Source organism: Empidonax traillii, unplaced genomic scaffold, assembly GCF_003031625.1.
Source record: "Empidonax traillii isolate 1590-97213 ecotype Southwest subspecies unplaced genomic scaffold, ASM303162v1 scaffold993:size324958, whole genome shotgun sequence".
NCBI lineage: Eukaryota > Metazoa > Chordata > Aves > Passeriformes > Tyrannidae > Empidonax > Empidonax traillii.
In genome coordinates, this window is record NW_020956186.1 from 88,962 (window position 1) to 106,924 (window position 17,963).

Consider the following 17,963-nt stretch of genomic DNA (forward strand, 5'->3'; position numbering starts at 1 on the left):
TTGTTCCCTGGTGGCCTCCTCCTTTCTTCTCCTGGCATGGAAGGCTTCACTCCCCCTCTGCCATCTTCCTTTCCAGGCTCCCTGTGCAGAAGCTGTTCCATCCTGTAAGTCATCTTCAGCCCCTCTCAGCACCTTTTCGAGTTCCCTCCCATCTGTTTTGGAGACCCAGGTCAGAAGCGCTGGGGAGGCCTCGGACTGTGGGTCAGGGTGAGAGCATCGGAGTATTCCCTGTCTTGTTCTCAGCCCTTCCCCAAGTCATGGCTGGTATTCCTCTTTGCTGGTGAGCAGTGAACTGACATTCACAGAATCATGGAATCAGGGAAGGGTTTGTGTTGGAAGGGACGTTAAAGCTCATCCAGTCCCACCCCCTGCCATGGGCAGGGACACCTTCCACCAGCCCAGGGTGCTCCAAGCCCCGTCCAGCCTGGCTTTGAACACTTCCAGGGTGGGGCAGCCACAGCTGCTCTGGGAAATATTTTCATGGAATTGTTGAGAATAATCCCAGGATTTCATCTGAGTGGTGAGAATTTGCAGCTTGTTCTTGCAGATTTAGAATCAGAGTAGTTTGTTTTTGATGATCCCACTTTTCTTTGGTCATCTGCTGCTCTGTCACCTGTACACTCAGGATTTTAAGGTCCTTTTGCAAAGCTTTCTCTTTTTTTTTTTTTTTTGTTTTTGCTACCCTGAGCAGCACTTTGAGCTGATGGGGTTTCCTTGGTTTGTGTTGTTCTCCCTGTGGCTGCTGCACACCCTGACTTGCTCTGTACCTTCCTGCCCTGCAGCTCCGGGGCTGCAGAAGGGCCCGTGTTGCCAGTGAGAGCTGCACACTTAGCCAGTTGGCAGAGCTCCCTGTGAGCCCAAACCTTGGTCTGAGCCCTGCTGGATCGTTCCCTTCTCCCAGGCTCCTTCCAGCCAGCCAGCTGTTCCCTGTGTGTCCCTGGCCCGGGCAGGTTTCCTGTTCACTGACCTTCCAGCAGTGCAGCAGAGCTGTGCAGGCGCCTCCGCTCCAGACAGAGTTCTCCCAGGGAGGGAGAACATGGTCTCTGCTCCTGGGGTGCACAGTGTGCTCTTGGGGAGCACAGTGCAGTCCTGAGATGCATGGGGTGGTCCTGGGCAGCACAGCGCAGTTCTGGGGTGCACAGCACGGTCCTGGGGTGCACACCACGGTCCTGGGCAGCACAGCACGGTCCTGGGGTGCACACCACGGTCCTGGGCAGCACAGCACGGTCCTGGGGTGCACACCACGGTCCTGGGCAGCACACCACGGTCCTGGGGTGCACACCACGGTCCTGGGCAGCACACCACGGTCCTGGGGTGCACACCACGGTCCTGGGATGCACAGGGTGGCCTTGGGGAGCACAGGGTGGTCCTGGGCAGCACACCACGGTCCTGGGATGCACAGCACGGTCCTGGGATGCACAGGGTGGTTCTGTGCATCTCCCTCCTTGGTAACCCTCCCTCGATGGCTCAGTGCTATTCATTGCCACCTTCTCTCCAGCACAGCACAGAAGCAGCTGCATCTAAGGAGCCCCAGTGAGGTGTGAACCCCCTGGCCCTGCCCAGGGCTTGCCCAGGCAATACTCGGGCCCCTGGCAGTGCCGTGGGTTTCAAGGTGAGCAGCAGCACACAGTGAATGCCGGAGTTACTGGGACTGCTGTCGTGGTGTTAGCAGTGGTACCAATCTGGTGCCAGCCCTGGGCATCCCCAGGGAGGTTCCCAGCAGCATTTCACTTCTGCTGAGGTGATCTCTTGGGAGCCATCCCAGCCCCTTCCTTGGTACTGGATCGCCTGTGGATGGGGAAGGAAGGCAGGATGTTCCCTGTCCCTTACAGCCCCTGTGATGTCCTGGCTCTATTCCAGAAAGCTGGAGCAGCAATGCTGTTCCTGGGGACAGTGTTGGGGTGACACTCACCCGTTGCTGTTCCATTTTGGAGGTTGGTGTCGCTAAAGCCAAAAAAACAAATGTTGAGCTGCAGGACTTGGGAGAGAGAACACAAATAGCAAACGCAGTAATTTCAAAGAATGTTGTGTTTGTGCCCAAACCACCCAAAGCCCTGTTAATGAGGGAAGCTATGCCAACAGCCAGCCTGGCACGCAGAGGGGGTGGTGAATCTGAACAGCAGGACTGGCACAGGGTTGATCCTGAACAGGGGAAGAGTTGGTGTTACGGAACACAGACCAAGAGTGGAAGTGAGCAAAAGGAAGGGATGGGGCACAAGTGGCTGTTGGCATCCAGCTGGACAGTGCCCATTGGGAACTGGGAGGTTTATTTGGAACAGGGATTTTTTTTTAGCTATAGTGTTTGTGTGTGCTGGCTGAAACACAGGGTGTTGGGAGCTGTGCAGCATGAGCATCTCCATCTCTGCTTGGGGAGATGGAATCCTTTCTCTGGAATGGTTTGTCAGGGCTGAACAGAAGCTGCCAAAGGCAGGTGTTTTCAGATTCCCAGCTTTGGGCAGCTGGCACCTGGAGATCTGGGAGCTGGCTGCAGAGCTCCCTGGGAGCTGGCCGTGAGAGGATGAGCAAGGCTGGAGTGGGTTGATGCTGTGCCAGCCTCCAGCAGGATCCGTGGATGACTCAGGTATTCAGGATACAGTTAGGCTGATATCAAGCCCTGGGAAAGCAGCAGAGTGCCTGACATAATCCGAATTAGTGGAGAATTAAAGAAGAGAAGTGAGTGCCGAGTGACGTGGTTTGATGGGATCTGCTTTCCGTGACACTGAGAACAGCTTCTGAGCAGACAGATTAGTGAAAGGTGCTAATGATTTAATAACACTTTGAGGCTTCTTTGTGGTATTTAGGTTAGGCCGGAGTGACCCGAGGAAGGAACTGGAAGAGCCAAGGGTCAACATGAGACACGTGGAGTAAGAACTGGGGCCTCGATGTGTAATTGTGAACACAAACTGCACTGGGGCTTGTTTAGGTGAACTCCAGGGATCTGTCCTTGCCTGAGAGCATTTAGTGTTTGTATCAGTTCCTGGAAAAGTCATCCAGAATGGTTCGCCTCGCCGGATCCAGGGTGGTGCAAGGTGCCCCAAACCATCCCCTTCTGCCCCAACCACACAGGAAGTTGGTGTTGGTGCCGGTGGGGGTTGAGGTTTCCCTCAGTGTTCTCGGTGGTCAGTCAGGCAGGGGCACTGCTGGGACTCGGTCAGGGAGCCGGCACCCGTCAGGCCCTGTCAGGACCTGGCACTGGTGGGGAACACAAAGCGAGGCTCATCGAGGCCAGGGGTGTGGGCTGGGCAGAAAAACGTGGGGACTGGTCCCTCCCAGGTCCCTGGGGTGGGAGGTGGGGGGATGAGCCCAGGCAGGCTGAGGCATTGGAGGATGGTGGGAACAGAGAGCCAGGTGTGAGACCAGCACCTCCTGTCCCACCTTCTGGCTGTGGCTTGTGGCTTTTGGTTTCTGGGTTTTTCTGCTGCCTGTGGTTGGTGGTTGGTCTCTGTGCAGAGGCCTCGGGGAGGAACCCAAAATGACTGGGTTTGCCAGAGCTCAGCTCGCTGGGGTGCCAGGGTCTGCGAAGGTGAGCAGTGCTGGAGATGGATGACATGGGGAGGTTACTCCAGGGCTCTGTGTCCCACAGCGTGGGGCAGCTCCAGGGGCCAGAGCTGGGACCCTCGTGTGACAGTGGGAGCAGGAGCAGGAGGAAACACCAAACCCTCAGCCAGCCTCGAGAAGGGGCTCTGGCTCGGGAGCCTCGTGGGCTGGGGCTGACTCCATCTCCCCCAGACCCTGGGGCATCACCTGCTGTGTGAGTGGGTTCACTGAAATAGATGTTCTCACCTGCAGCGTTTGTTGTGAAGGTAGGTTTCACGTGCCAGGTGACATCTCCATTCTTTAACGTCCCGAGGGTGATATTTCCTTCTCCAAATCCGTTATTTGTGAGCACTGAAGCTCTGCCGTGGGGCCCGGGGTCTGTCCACAGGGAGGAAGCTGGTTGGGTTTCCTGGAGAAGGCTGTTGGTGGCTGGAGCACTGCAATCCCCCCGCTCCAGGTGGGATACGGGGGTATTGCTGACTGTTCTCACCGCTGACTCGTTGTTTGTGGCGAAACAATCTCTGCCTGCGTGCGGGTGCCGTTAGTCACCACGCTCGCCTCAGGAGCATGATGAGGTGGGAGCAGCAGCAACACAGCATTTGTTGGGGTGCTCAGGCCATGTGAGCATCTCGTGTTGTTGTCAGTCTCGGTAGCTTTTTAGCTTGTGTTTTGGAAATACTTCCTTTACGTCCTCTGTTGTTCCTGAGCAGATGCCTGAGGGAACAGGGCGAAAGGACTGGACCTTTTCGTGGCTTTGATTGTTTTGCATGTTTTCTGGGGAGGGAGGAGCGATCTCAGAGAGCATCCCTTTGGGGCTCTGGGCTTCTTTGCTTTCCACAGAGCTCAGTGCCTCTCCAGTTCTGCCATTTGCTGGGGGGTCAGCTCTTCTCTAAATTCCCATGCGTGGTGTTGGTGTCTGCGGTGCCCCGTGCGCAGAGCCAAAAGGACCCGAGGATAGGTGGTCTCTCTGGTCAGGGCAGACTTGGCTTGGGGGGCCCAGGCTCCATCTGCTGCTGGGGTGAGCTGGAGGATTTGCACGAGGGTGCAGGAGTGTCCTGTGTCTGCTGGGCACGCGAATGTGACGGTCCTGTCTGAAGGAGCTCCACGGCCATATCTAAAGGACAGCTCCCTGGCCATCTTTTGCAGGCTGCTGGGGGGTCTCTGCCTTCTTGTCAAGTTAGATTTTCCAGTCTCCTCCATCTCTTGCCCAGGAGGCCCTGTTCTCCTTCCAACCTCCACATAGATTTTTCTGTCCCCTGTGTCCCATGGCTGCCCCGTTCACACCTTAGTTTCACCCTGTTGCTATTTTTCTTGTCTTTTCTCCTTTCCTCCCCTACCTTTGGAATAAGTTGGAGGATTTTCACTGTTTAAATGATTGTTATGGGAGGGATTTTAAAGCCAGGATGAGGTTTGAGGACCAGAGGAGGTCTCCTTTAGTCCTCTAACCAAATTTTCACATGGCTTTTTGGTTTTGAGTTTCAAAATGCTGAGGAGATTTCACAACGTCTGGACTAATCATGCTAAGGCTGCTTGTACCTGCAGCCATTGCTGGAGCATCACCAGTGAGGAGCTTGGGAATTGGGAACATCCTGGTGCCTGGGGACAGCCTGGTTCCGTGGGAATGTCCCTGTACCTGGGAACATCCCGGTGCCTGGGGACAGCCCTGTGCCTGGGAGCAGCCTGATGCATGGCTGACAGCACGGCAGGACTGCCCATGCCCCAGAGTGCAGGTACCAGACTGCCTGCACATTTAGTCAGGATACTGCTATGAACGTCCCTGCGCACGGAAGGGCCTGGGGGTGGCTTGGGGAGCAGAAATGATTGCTGCTGCCTTGATCTTGTATTACACCCCACAGGTAACACCCTGAAGCATTACCTTCCACGGCTTCCCTGTGGCACTGGGGTCTGGAATGGCTTAGGAAGCGTCATCCCTACATCTGTCTTGCAGTGTGTGAGTGCAGGATCTGCAGCACGGCTGCCCTCACAGGGTCCCTGGCACAGCTGCCCTCACAGGGTCCCTGGCACAGCTGCCCTCACAGGGTCCATGGCACAGCTGCCCTCACAGGGTCCCTGGCACAGCTGCCCTCACAGGGTCCATGGCACAGCTGCCCTCACAGGGTCCCTGGCACAGCTGCCCTCACAGGGTCCCTGGCACGGCTGCCCTCACAGGTCCATGGCACAGCTGCCCTCACAGGGTCCCTGGCACAGCTGCCCTTGCCAGAGGGCTGGCAGCGATTTGGTGCTCAGCTTCTGCCCTTGGTGGGCAATGGCATGGCTGTCCCTGGCAGGAGGCCGTGCCCTGTTTGGGTGACACAGGCATGACCTCCCGTGTGTGGGAGGGAGGCGTTTGCTTCAGCGCTGCATCCCTGGGGTGGGGAGAAGGTGGCAATTTCCTTGTCAGCCGCTCGAGGTTTGCAGCAGGACCCGAGCTGGGGGTGCGCAGTGTGGGAGGAGGGAGGGAGCTGGTGCTGGAGTCGACTCTCCTGTGCCTGCTGTTTACTTCCCAGCTGGTGTTAACTCTCTGCTGGCTGGGCCTGTTCCTCCTCTCCTTGGAAACTGGGGGGAACAACCTGCTCTGAGGCACCTCTTGGAAAGTCAGTCAGCCCGTCAGGTGTCAAACCTGGGGCTCTGTGCTGAGAAGGGAGCATGGGGCAGGAGCAGGGCAGGGCACGGGGTCCAGCTGGCAGTGAGGGCCTGTGTGGACCTTGGACCTGAAGCAGCGCCTCATCTTTGTCCCCGCATCCTTGGCACATTCAGGGGCTGAGGGGCAGGCGGGGGTTTGTCGGTGGAGAGGGTGAGAACATTGTCTCTCGTGAATGGGGTGGTTGGGGTGACCAGAAAAGGCTGTTGGGGTGGTTGAGGTGACCAGAAAGGGTTACCCCAGTGGAGCTCTGTGGCACGTGGTGGTGCTGTGCTGGATGCTGAGCCCCACAGCAGTGCCTGCTGTGCCGGGTGCTGACCCCCCCAGCAGTGCTGGCTGGGCTGCATTCCCAGCCCCATGGCAATATTGGCTGTGCTGAATGCTGAGCCCCACAGCAGTGCCTGCTGTGCCGGGTGCTGACCCCCCCAGCAGTGCTGGCTGGGCTGCATTCCCAGCCCCACGGCAATATTGGCTGTGCTGAATGCTGAGCCCCACAGCTGAGGCAAGACCCTGTAGCAGGACTCGGTGTGAACGTGTCCCCCCGCTCAGGGCCGGGGAACGCCTCCGTCTCCTTCTGCCTCCTCCTGCCTGGGCTGAGGACGGCTCTGTCCTGGCCTCACGGGGCAGCAGGCAGGGCCTGGCCTCCACCAGCGCCTCGGAGTGACGGTGCTGCTGACGCGGCGGCAGCGTGGGCTGTGACGCGGGGCTGCGGGGGCTGCAGTGCTGCACCCCACGGCTGGGTCACTGAGCCTGCGCCCCGGGATGCTCTGGTTCGGCAGAGCCTCATCAGTATTCCTGGTGCGTGGTCGAGCCAGCTGGAGCTGGTCTGCAGAGCCCGGCAGTTCCGGCACTTTTCTGGCACGGCACTCGCGGTCCTCTTGCAGCTGCAGGGGCTCAGCTGCCGTCCGTGGCACTGCACAGAGCCCTCCTGCTCTGCTGCTCGGGCTGGACAGCGTGTGCTGGGGGTTCTGGGTGCCCCACAGCCTGGCCACGTGGGGTGGTCACCTGTCTTGCAGCCTGTCCTGATTTTGTTCCTGGCTGTGGTGCTCAGCCCGTGGTCCCTCTGCCGGCATGTTCTGCGTGGGGCTGTCAGCCTCGGGCACTTGCAGTCACGGTAGCACATGGGGCCTGGGGCTGGCTGGTGTCTGCTGTGTGCTCCTGGTCTGCCTCTGGCATCTGCCCACTGCGAGGGCACTGGGAACTTACAGGGCCACCTGTACTGGGAACCTGATGGCTCATCCCTGGCTGCTGAGGCAGTGCCGGTCCCTCGTTCATGCGGGGTGTGTGGGGCTGCAGAGGGTCCCCCAGGCTCAGGCCTCTCTGCAGACGGACAGCACCTTCAAACCCAGGAAATGGTGAGTGCAGGTGTCCCACCCTCCTGGCTGGGCATCCCCCTAGAAACACAACCTGCATATCTGCAGACCTCCAGAGCAGCAACACCTGTTGGGTCTGGGGGAGCAGTGATACCAGTGCCATGGGATCTGGGGGAGCACAGTGGAGCATTTGACCACGGTTCAGACGCCTTTTCCATTTCAGGGCTCCACCCTGAATATCCCACCAGGGCCAGCCAGCACTGGAAAATTCCCTGGCTCTCTAACTCTTCCCATGCAGCTGTTGCTGAGCTTTTCATGGATTATGTTAATTTCAGCCAGATGTTTGTGGCCATAATATTTGCACCATGCATGTGACACAGAAGTGCTGGTATGAGACCAGCTTGCTCCTGTCCCCAGGCACCTGCCGTGGGTCTGATTGCCAAAGCCTGATGTCCATGTTACTTCCTGGCTCTTGGAGATGTTTCTGGAGCCCTGCATGGCACTGGGAACTCCAGCTGAGCCGCTGCCCACCGGGTGGGTGAGCTGTCACCTGTCGTTTGCGTTAGACACGCACACAGCACCATTCCAACCCAGTGTGCTTGTGGCATGAACTGCTGGAGAAGAACTGTGTGAAGGCGTGTGGGGCGTTTCGCTGGTGGCTGTCTCCAAACGCTGGTGTCCTCTGGTCTTGTTCTCAGAGCAGCTCCTCCACTGGTGGAGGGCTGAGGCAGCCAGAGCCCATGTGCTGCCGAGATCTGGGGGGGTTTGAGCCTGTCTGTGGGTGCAGGTGCACCCTTGGCCTCAGAACTTGGAACTGAGGCTCCATTTTAGTCTATTTCAGATGTAGGAATAACGTCGAAGGGATCATATCAGTGCACATATCAGGGCACAGAGTGTATGGAAACCTGTGCTGCAAAACAGCCTAATTAGGGAAAGACACCACTGTGCTTTTACTGTGGTAAGGACCAGTATCTTACTGGGATGCAGCAGGACAGGTGTTGACCTGTATTTCTTTTCAGGATGCTGGAGGCCCCAGCTGAGTGTTGTGCCTGCATTCTGGCTTTAAGAAAGGTGGTGACAAATTGCAGAGAATCGAGGGGCTGCATTAAAAAGACAAGTAGCTTTAAAAATACAATCCCTTGTGGGACAGGGAAGGGGATGTCATCAGCTGAGGGGAACTCTCTGTGTTTCTCAATACGTTTAAGGGAGTTTTGGATGAAGTCACTGGAGGAGGAAGAGCTGGAGCAGCAAGGAGGGCACAGGACTGGGGAGGGTTGGGGAGGTCATAAGGGTGGGTCAGACAGACCCTGTTGGGGGGACCCAGCATGTCTGGTCCCACCTTGGTGGGCAGTGTGTGGTGCACCATCTCTCCAGCAGACAGTCTGTGCTTCAGTGACACCTCACAGCCAGAACCTGCCAGAATATTTTAAAAAGCTGAGACTCATGTGGAAGGGAAACCATCTGGCGCTGTTGGAGTACATGTTAAACCCAGGATTTGGGAAGGGATGAATATAGACAGTCCTGTTTCCTTGTAGGAACAACTTTGCATCTCTGGGAGCACAGAGCTGTGCCAGGCGTGGTGGGAAGGAGCTCAGGAGCCTTCTGCCTTGGTTCCCTGCCCAGGGCAGGTATGTGTGCCTGAGGTGTCCCTGACAGGTCGGCTCTGACAGTCCAGTCCCTGTAGCCAGCCCCGCTGGGTGTTCAGTGCTTTGGAAGACATTCCCTTGTAATTGCTTCCTGCAGAATTCCTCGTCCTCGCTGCAGCGTGGCTGCTCCTGGAGACGGGATGGCAGATGCTGTGGATGCGGGTCGGATCCAGTCTGGCAGCTCGTGTGTTCCTGTGACCTTGGCACAGATGGCAGAGCCACAGCTCTGGCGGGTTGTCAGGTGCCTTCTGCTCAGTCCCGGGCGTGGGTGCTTAGGAGACGGGGGAGCAGCATGTGTCCATCTCTGCCCACAGGGCATGGCCGTGGCGTGGGGAGGGGCAGCTCTGAGCTGCTGCTCCGTGCAGTGGGTGCTGGGGAGGGGAACTGCTGGGGTAAGCTGCAACTGTCTGGCACTGTGAACACCCGAGGGAGGAGCGGGATGTGCAGCCTTGGGAGAAGCTCTGGGTGGGAGCTCTGCTCCCATGCACCGGGCTGTGGGTCTGTGGTATTGATGGGGTGGGGGGCAAGGCAGATGGTGGGACCTGTGCGCTTGGGAGAGGATGGAGAAGGGAGGGGAAGCGGCTTGTTTGACGCGCTGGCTGTGCTGTGGGGAGGGGAAGGACTGAAGGTGGGGGCTTGGCTGTGTCCCAGAGCTGGGTGCCTGCAGAGAATTGGAGACGGCCCGACAGTGGTGGAGGATGAGGGATCAAAGAGAGGGCAAAGTCCAACAAGGTGATGCTCCTGGTGCCAGCCCTGCCGGGATCCCGGTGCCGCTGCCGGTGCCGGCCCTGCCGGGATCCCGGTGCCGCTCCCGGTGCCGCTGCCGGTGCCGGCCCTGCCGGGATCCCGGTGCCGCTGCCGGTGCCGCTCCCGGTGCCGCTGCCGGTGCTGGCCCTGCCGGGATCCCGGTGCCGCTGCCGGTGCTGGCCCTGCCGGGATCCCGGTGCCGCTCCCGGTGCCGCTGCCGGTGCCGCTGCCGGTGCCGCTCCCGCAGCCAGCGTGGGCGCAGCGCCCCCTGGCGGACACGGCCGGCCCGTGCCCGTTCCCGTTCCCGGTGCTAATCCTGGCACTGCCCCGGCGGGGCCCGGTCTGATCCTGGTCCCAGCGCTCGGTGCTGCCCCGGCGGGGCCCGGGCTGGCCCTGTCCCGGTGAGCGCCCTGCCCCGGCTCCGGACTGGCCGGGCAGCGCCGTCGCTCCCGTGTGCAGGCTGTCCCACCGGCACCGAGCGCGGCTGGGCGGCGACAGGGACCAGGGACAGGCAGCCCTGGGACGGTTCCCACGCCGCGCCCGCACGTCCAAACCGCGGTCGGTGCCCGCGAAGGGCGGGGCGGGCGGGGCAGCCCCGGCCCCCGCCCCGTACCCATCGCGGCCCCGGCCCGTTCCGGGGCGGGCCGGCCCAGCCCCGCGCCGGCGGCGCCGAGCGCGGCCCGGACGTGCGGGCGCGGCGTGGGAGCCCCGCGCCGGCGGCGGAGAGCGGCGGGCGCGGGGCCATGGGGCAGCCCCGCCGCTGAGCATGGCCGAGGGCTGGCGCTGGGCCGGGCCGGGCCGGGGAGCCCCGCGGCCGAGCCCCCGCCGCGCCGTCAGCGTCTGCGAGTCGCTGGACCTGCAGGGCGTCCCCGCCGTCCAGGCCGCGCTCGGCGCCGCGCAGCAGCAGCGCCGGCGGCCCAAGAGCTTCTGCGCGGCGGGGAACGGGCTGCCCGGGGCGCTGCTGCCGCCGCCGCCCCGCGCCCGCGCCCGCGGCGGCCTCCTGGACCTGCTCCGGCTGCGCTCGCCCCGCAGGCAGAGCCCCGAGGGGGAGAGCGACGGCCCCGACGGGGCGCAGCGCCCGCGCCCCAGCAGCATGACCTTCCTGCCCACCGCCCGGCCGCCGCAGTCCGCCGAGAGCCCCGGCTTCCTCCGGGGCGGCTCCCTCTGGGGCAGCCGCCGCTGGAACCTCTTCGGAGGCAGCGGCTGGAGCGGTTCCAGCCCCAGGAAGAACTTCAGCTCCCTGCGGAAAAGCTTCAGCTTTCGCCTGCGCCGGGGCCACGAGCTGCGGCGCTCGGAGTCCGGGGGGCTCCTGCGCCCCGCGCGCCTTCGCACCAAGAGCGAGGGCGACGCCAGCTCCCTGCACACCTGCCCCAGCAAGCGGGACCTACTCTACCCGGAGCTGGCCAGGGTCGGGGGCCGGCTGCCCACCGACCCCGCACAAACGGGGGGACTCTGGAAACTCCTCACGAGCCGCTTCCGAAGGCGAGAGCGTGGCAGCACTGGCAACACGGGCCCCAAGGACCCCCACGGCGGTGTCGAGCCCATTCTCCTGGGAGGGGTTCCGCTGCGGGCGCTGGGTAAGTGAGCACGGGAGCGGTGCTGGGCTGGTGAGAGCCCCCTGCACCTGTGGGACCTGCAGGGACAGGCGGCTGTGGCCTCTCCTGGCCGAGGTCTTGTGCCGGACACAGGCATCTGGTTCTGTCCCGGTGCTCTGGGGTTTGTGCTCAGCTGTGGTGAGGTTGTGTGAGCGTTCCTGGTGCCGTGGGCACTGCCACGGTCAGCGGTGCTGGAGCAGCCGTGGTGTGGCTGCCTGGGAGGACGTGCTCCGGGGTCCAGTTCCCTTGCTGGCCGCAAACCCGTAAGTCAAGTGCACGTGTCCCATGTCCTGCTTGCCCCAGTGGTGTCCCAGCAAGGGCAGGGAGGGATGAGCCTCGTGCAGTGGCACTGGGGGAGCAGAAGCTAGGTAGGAAGCGGGGTGCTGTTGGTGGGCTTCTGAGCAGGTGGGACTGTTTGGGAGGTTGCCAGAGCAGAGGTGCAGAGCAGCGCGGTGGGTTGGGGAGCACAGAAATGGGCCTGTGCCGCCCTCCTGTGAGCAGCTCCCTGGTGCCAGGGCCCATCCCGAGGATTCTCTGCTGGGATTGTCCTCAGAGCTGAGTGGAGGCCGGATGTTTGTGAGCATGGGACGCTCACTAGGTGTGGGGCAGCCTCTGGAGACAGGGGTGGTATCCCCGGTAATGGCACAGGGGGACGGGAGCCGTGGAACTCCTCAGGGAACCCGCACTCGATGGGGACTGGCAGCTGAAGCAGTCTCAGGTGCTCGATTCCAGTGTCTGGTGGGGGGTTCTCCAGCATCGGGGTTGTGTGGGGCCTCAGCAAGAGCTGTATGGGTTGTACCTCTGTGCTCTGTCCCCTTCTCGGCCCTGTGGAAGGAGCTGTGGGCGAGCCCTGTGGCCCGGCAGGGCTGGGAGGCGAGAGCAGCATCCACAGCTTTTTAAGGCATGGAACGCGTGGAGCTGGGGGCTGGGCTGGGCCCCGCCACCCGCTCCCGGTGGGGCCTCGTCAGGTTCCGCCGCTCTGCTCTGCGTCCAGGCGTCGTGGAGGCAGTTTCCCACTTGGCTCGCGTGCTGGAGGGACAGCTTGGGGCTGGCAGGCTCCCCAGGGAACCCGTACACTCCTGAGGAACCCGCACAGTCCTGATCCAGCAGCTGCCCAGGGTAGCACTGTGCCCAGAACACTCTCCAGCAGGGTTGGCCTGCAGGGACCAGCACGGGAGCAGCTCTGCTGTTGCCCAGGGAGCTCGGGGGGCTCTTTCCTCCAACCCCTCGTGCCCTCGGGGCTTGCTGTGCTGCAGGGGAAGGGTCTGGAGGCTCCGGTGGGTGCGAGGGCTGCGGTGTGCCACGAGGCCAAGGGCTGGGATGCCCTGCGCTCGTGGGGGGCCCTGCGCTGGCAGGGCAGCCCGGGCAGGGTGCTGGCTGCAGGCTGGGTGGTGGGAGGTTCCCAGGCGAGGGGAGGCTGCGCTCATGGCTGGGGAATGTGGGTGTATGCGGGCAGGGAGGGCCGGGCCCTGCCCCTGCAGCGGGGGGCCTGTTCCTGCTTGCCGGCGGCTTCCAGTGGGAGCTGTGCCAGCAGCAGCCGGCTCGGCAGCCGCGCTCCCAGAGGAGCAGCCGAGGCTGGGCACTCCGTTGGTGTCTTTGCCCCTCACCTGGCTGCTCCGTGGGACAGGTAGGGCTCCCGTTGGGCCCATCTGTGGGAGGCCCTGCTGAGGATTCCATGGGGAGTGCTGTGGGGGGCTTGGGGCCCCTCCAGCTGTGACCAGCCAGATCGTGAGGGACCAAGTGCTTGGTCACAAGGGTTAGTGTTTGCCGCCATAGGTTGTGCTGGAAGCGGAGACTCGGGGATGACCCTGGCTGTCCCTGGTACTGTGGCTCGTTTTGGCAGAGCGAGCCCTGCCCTGGGGCTGCAGAGCTCACAGTGGGTTTGGCAGCCGAGAACACCATGCACTACCTGCCTGGTGCCTGCACAGCCCCTGTACCCACCAGACTTGTGTCCTCCTGCGGACACTGAGGTGTGAAGAGGCAGCAGTGAAGTCTACAGAGTAAAGCAACTGCTGCTTGTCCTCTCTCGTGCCCTGTCTCCCCATTGTCTCTCTGCTCAGCATGTTGGTCCCTGGGCTGTGTCTCTCTCCTGCTATGGGTCTCTGAGTCTGGGCTGGAGGAACACAGCCTTAGTGCTGCTCTGGTGGAGCTGCTCAGGAGGTCTCATCTCTGCCCCATCCCTGTTCCAGCCTCGCATACCAACGGTGTTCAAAAAACCCTCTTGACATCCCACAAACTTTGATGCCCCATGCGGGTTCTGCCTACCTTGCCCTGGGAAAGCTGCTGGTACAGCCCCAACTTGCCCTCCTGGGGGGTGCAGCTGCAGCTGTGGTTATCAGTGCTTGGAAAAGCTGGATGTAGGAGTCCCGGCAGAGAGCCAAGCCAGCACTCTCCCTGTTTCCAGAACCTGGAGTGGTTTGTTTACCACACGCTGTGATACCCACCCAGCGCTGTGCTCTGCGTGCAGACATATCCACAGAGAGCCAGGAGGATGCTCTGAGTGCTGCTCCCAGCCCTGGAGGGGTTCGGCTGGGACAGAGCACAGGGAGGGGTGATGGGGGACTTTTGGGATTTGTTACCCAAAAAACATAAAGGGATGGTCCTAATAGGCAAGGGAGGGCAACAGCCCTTGGGACTGGAGAGCAAAGTGAACACAGTCCGGACAGCTCGGACTGACCCAGGTGATCGTGGCTGGTGGTTCAGAGGAACGTTTCTAGGTATCCAGGTGTTGGCTGGTGCTGTTCCAAAGAGGCTCTCTAATAGGCATGGGTTTGGGAAAACTGGGCTGGTTAGGGATTGGAGTTGTCCCTGTGCATGGAGGGATTATGTGAAGGGCACAGCATTTCTGATGGCTCGGGATGTGTTCCTCACCCAAGAGAATAGCCTGATATTGTGTCAGGGAGATCTAGGCTGGCTCTCAGGGAAAGGTTTTTTTCCCAGAGGGTGGTCGGGCACTGAACAGGCTGCCCAGGGCATGGCACGGCCACAAGCCTGACAGAGCTCAAGGAGTGTTTGGAAAATGCTCTCAGGGACGCGGGGTGGGTTTGCTGGAGTGTCGTGGGCATGGCTGAGTTGGACTCAGTGATCCTTACGGGTCTTTCCAGTTCAGGATATTCTGTGATTCTGTGATCACAGCCGTGTCCCCTCTCCCAGAGAGCCATGCCCTGCTTTCTGAGGTGCTTTGAGGTACCTCCCATTGCTCTCTTGTGTGGAGGACTGATGTGCAGGGCATGTGAGGGAAAGCTCCTGGGAGAAGAGGGGCGTGTTTTCTCATGGATCAGGTGAAGTTTGCATAGTGAGTTGGGTAGGTCATGATAAATATCTTCTCATGTTGGTGCCTGCCTCGGCTGAGCTGGGAGCATTGGTGGGGCTAGAGATGCCTCAGATGCTGAGGCCAGGATGGTGTCTGTGCTTCAGGAAAGCTTGGGAGGTCTAGAAGGTGTCAGGGAAGGAGTTGTTGGGACAATGCTCTGGAAGGCCCAGCTCTCAGGATGAGGTCAGAGATGGTGCAGTGGGTGCAGAGGTGTCTGACTGCAGTCACAGGCAGCCCTAGGGAGAGGGAACTCCAGCCCCAGCGCCTTCAGTGTTCATCTGCCGGCACCTGTGGGGTTGCGGAGCTGGAGCTGAGGTCAGGCATGTTGGGAACAGGATTTTGCTGGCAAGATGGGTCCTCCCTGTGCTGGGTGGCAGTATCTCTGCATGTCACTCTGCTGGATTCTGCCTTCCAGCAGACCTGTCCTTCCATCACAGGGAGGTTTGGTTTGGGTCTTTGCTCTGCCAGTGTTTGGACAGGGACTGGAAAGCAGCAGGTGCTGAGAGGTTGAAATGCCTGGGTCTTCCTGAGTCCACACTGACAGCAGAGCCTGGTGATACCAACTGCTGCTGCCACGGTGTGACAGTGGAGCCAAGGTGGCAGTTCCTGATCGTGCCCTGTTTCACTGAGAGACACAGAATTATCTCCTTTCACTGCTGCAAAGTATTCAGAGCTCTGGTGAGATAATCCCTGCCAAGATCATGTCCTGCAGCAAGTTCTCGCACTGGCTCAGTGCTGACTGGAACGCTGGCCATGTCTGTGCTGGGTCCTTAACCTGGAGAAATCTCTCTCCTGCCAGAGCTGAGGCTTTATCAGCCTGGCCCAGGAAGGGTGGCTGTGCCCAGGAAGGGTGGCTGTGCCCAGGCACACCGCCTCTGCCGCCCTTTCATCTGCATGTGCGGGCAGGTGGGTCCATTGAACGTGGTTTGTGTGGCCTCTGCTGTGTTTGCTCAGCCTCTGACCTGGTTTCAAGGCTGGGTTTAGTGTCCAGGATTGCAGTGTCCAAGGGAGTTCCACCGTGGTTTGGATAATGAGTTGGTTAATTATTAGTTGCTGTGTGTGGAGACCAGATGTGTCTGGCACTGGCGCTTCTGAAGCACAGGGTAGATGAACCTGCTGCATGTCATCCCGTGGAGGGAGCAGCTGAGGTGAGGAGTGGGGTTTGCCCAGCCAGCCCCTTCCTTCTTGCAGTTTTCCTGCAGCACGTGGGTGTGAGCAGCCATGGGGCCGTGGCTGTCCCCTCTCCAAGCTCTCTGCAGGGCACGGGGGGCTGCAGTGTCTGGGCTGTGCCAGGAAGGTGCTGGTCGTGCCTCCTCGGTGTGTGACGCTGCTGTCCCACGTCTGGGGCCTGGTCTGAGGGTCCAGGTGGTGTCCAGGGTAACTGACTGACGTGACAAATGTCAGCTGCAGGGAGTCTGCTTTATGTCCCTGTCTGCTCTCGTGCATGGCAGAGAATCTGCCCTACCTCCCAAATTTCCACCCTCTGCAATAGAGCCACCTATACAGTGAAGCTTCTGTCAGCAGAAGATTCTGAGCATGACAGAACTGGCCTGAATCTCCTTTTCCCAGGCCAGGCCAGACTGAGCTCCTCTCGTGTGGTTGTGCTGTGGAGCCAAGGACACTGCTGGGCTGTGCTGAGGCTCTTGTGTGACAGCGGTGCTCGGAGACCACTGCTTCTTTGGATACACCTGGGGAAGGGGTTGAACTGCAGCACAGACAATCTGGTCCTCTCTGTGTGATTAAACGAAGAGAAGAGGGAGGCAGAGTGACCAGGTGTGCTTTCATGTGGAATACCAGGGTATGCAGCCAGTCCAGCAGTGAAGCTGAGCCAGTAAATGTGCCTCCTCGTGCTATGTGAACGCCAGTGCTGAGGGGGAGGACAGTCCCTGCAGGAGGACAGTCACCCACTGGAGGCAATCCCTGCTGAGCAAGCTGGCACCAGGGCCCAGGGGATGTGGGGAAGGTGCTCACACTCACCTGCCTGCCAGGATTTTGGGTGGTGCCTTTGTTCCAGTCAGGTCACCAATGGCTCACTGAGTGCATCCACGTGGTCACTGCTCCATTCAGGAGACGATGGGGACCTCGTGGCTGTTCCAGTGGGGAGCAGTGCCCAAGGGCTGGGCACCCCTGTACCCCCTAGGCCATCCGTGCCTGCCCACACACGGAGCTTCTGGAGCTGCCAGCAGACAAGGGAAGGGAGCGTGAGAAATCGGGGGGGTCCATTCGGGGGGGGTCTCAGACCTGGGGCTGCCCCTGTGAGCATGGATGCAGGCAGCTGCAGGACACAGGGCGCAGGTGACGTGAGAGATGAATGATGAGGTGACTTTGGGCCTGCAGATGGGCACAGCCACACAGGTGTGGGTCCTCCGGGTGCGAGGGGGATGTGCACACATGTGCGTGCCCTTTGCGTGGTGAGAGGAGGGCGATCAGCATGTCCTGGGGCAGAGCAGGGCGTGTAAAAAGGACTGGGGGGCACTTGCAGTGACGGACTCGGTTGTGGTGTGAGCCCCACCCTGACATGTGGCAGTGGATCGTTCTCCAAACCCTCAGACCTTCCCGGACTGGCTCCCGGTCACAGAATCGTTGTGGTTGGAAAAGGCCTCTTAGACCACGGAGTCCAGCCATTCTCCCAGCACTGCCAAGGCCACTACTGACCATGTCCCCCAGTGCCACACCCACGGGGCTTTTAAATCCCTCTGGGGATGGGAACTCCACCCCTGCCCTGGGCAGCTGGGCCAGGGCTGGACAGCTGTTTCAGAGAAGAAATTTTCCCCCAAATCCAACCTAAACCTTCCCTGACACAGCTTGAAGCTGTTTCCTCTTGTCCTATCAGGTCTTGATGGTGCTGAGTACCTTGTCCAGGTGCTGGATGGGAAGTTTCCCTGGGGGGTGCAGGCAGAGGACAGTGCCTGTGAACACACGTGGTTTCCTCCCAGGCACTGCCCTCTTCATCCCCATCCCCGCAGGAGGAGACGCCTGGGGCAGCTCCACCCACTCAGCTAGCGGGGCAGGAGAGCTAACGGGGCAGGAGAGCGGGTTGGGGCGGTGTGAGGAGCGAGAGGTGCTTCACATGGGCTGTTCAGAGTCAGGCTGGGGTGTCCACCCGAACAAGAGGTGCTTGTTCACTTGGAGAAGTTCCTCGGTGGAGGGGTTGGTGTGTGCAGGTCTGGC

General features: G+C 60.6%; 1 protein-coding gene across 2 annotated transcripts in view; it reads left to right on the top strand.

The window, feature by feature from the left end:
* The window catches only part of AGAP3 (ArfGAP with GTPase domain, ankyrin repeat and PH domain 3), a 101,962-nt gene that overhangs the window by 19,628 nt on the left and 64,371 nt on the right, over positions 1 to 17,963 (top strand). Inside the window, exon 1 of one of the 2 annotated variants that reach the window (XM_027903813.1) lies at positions 10,978 to 11,461. The exons of the other annotated variant lie outside the window; for it this stretch is intronic. Coding sequence (XP_027759614.1) covers positions 10,978 to 11,461 — 484 coding nt within the window. Of the gene's footprint in view, positions 1 to 10,977; positions 11,462 to 17,963 lie in introns of those variants that run through there. 2 annotated transcript variants of the gene reach the window in all.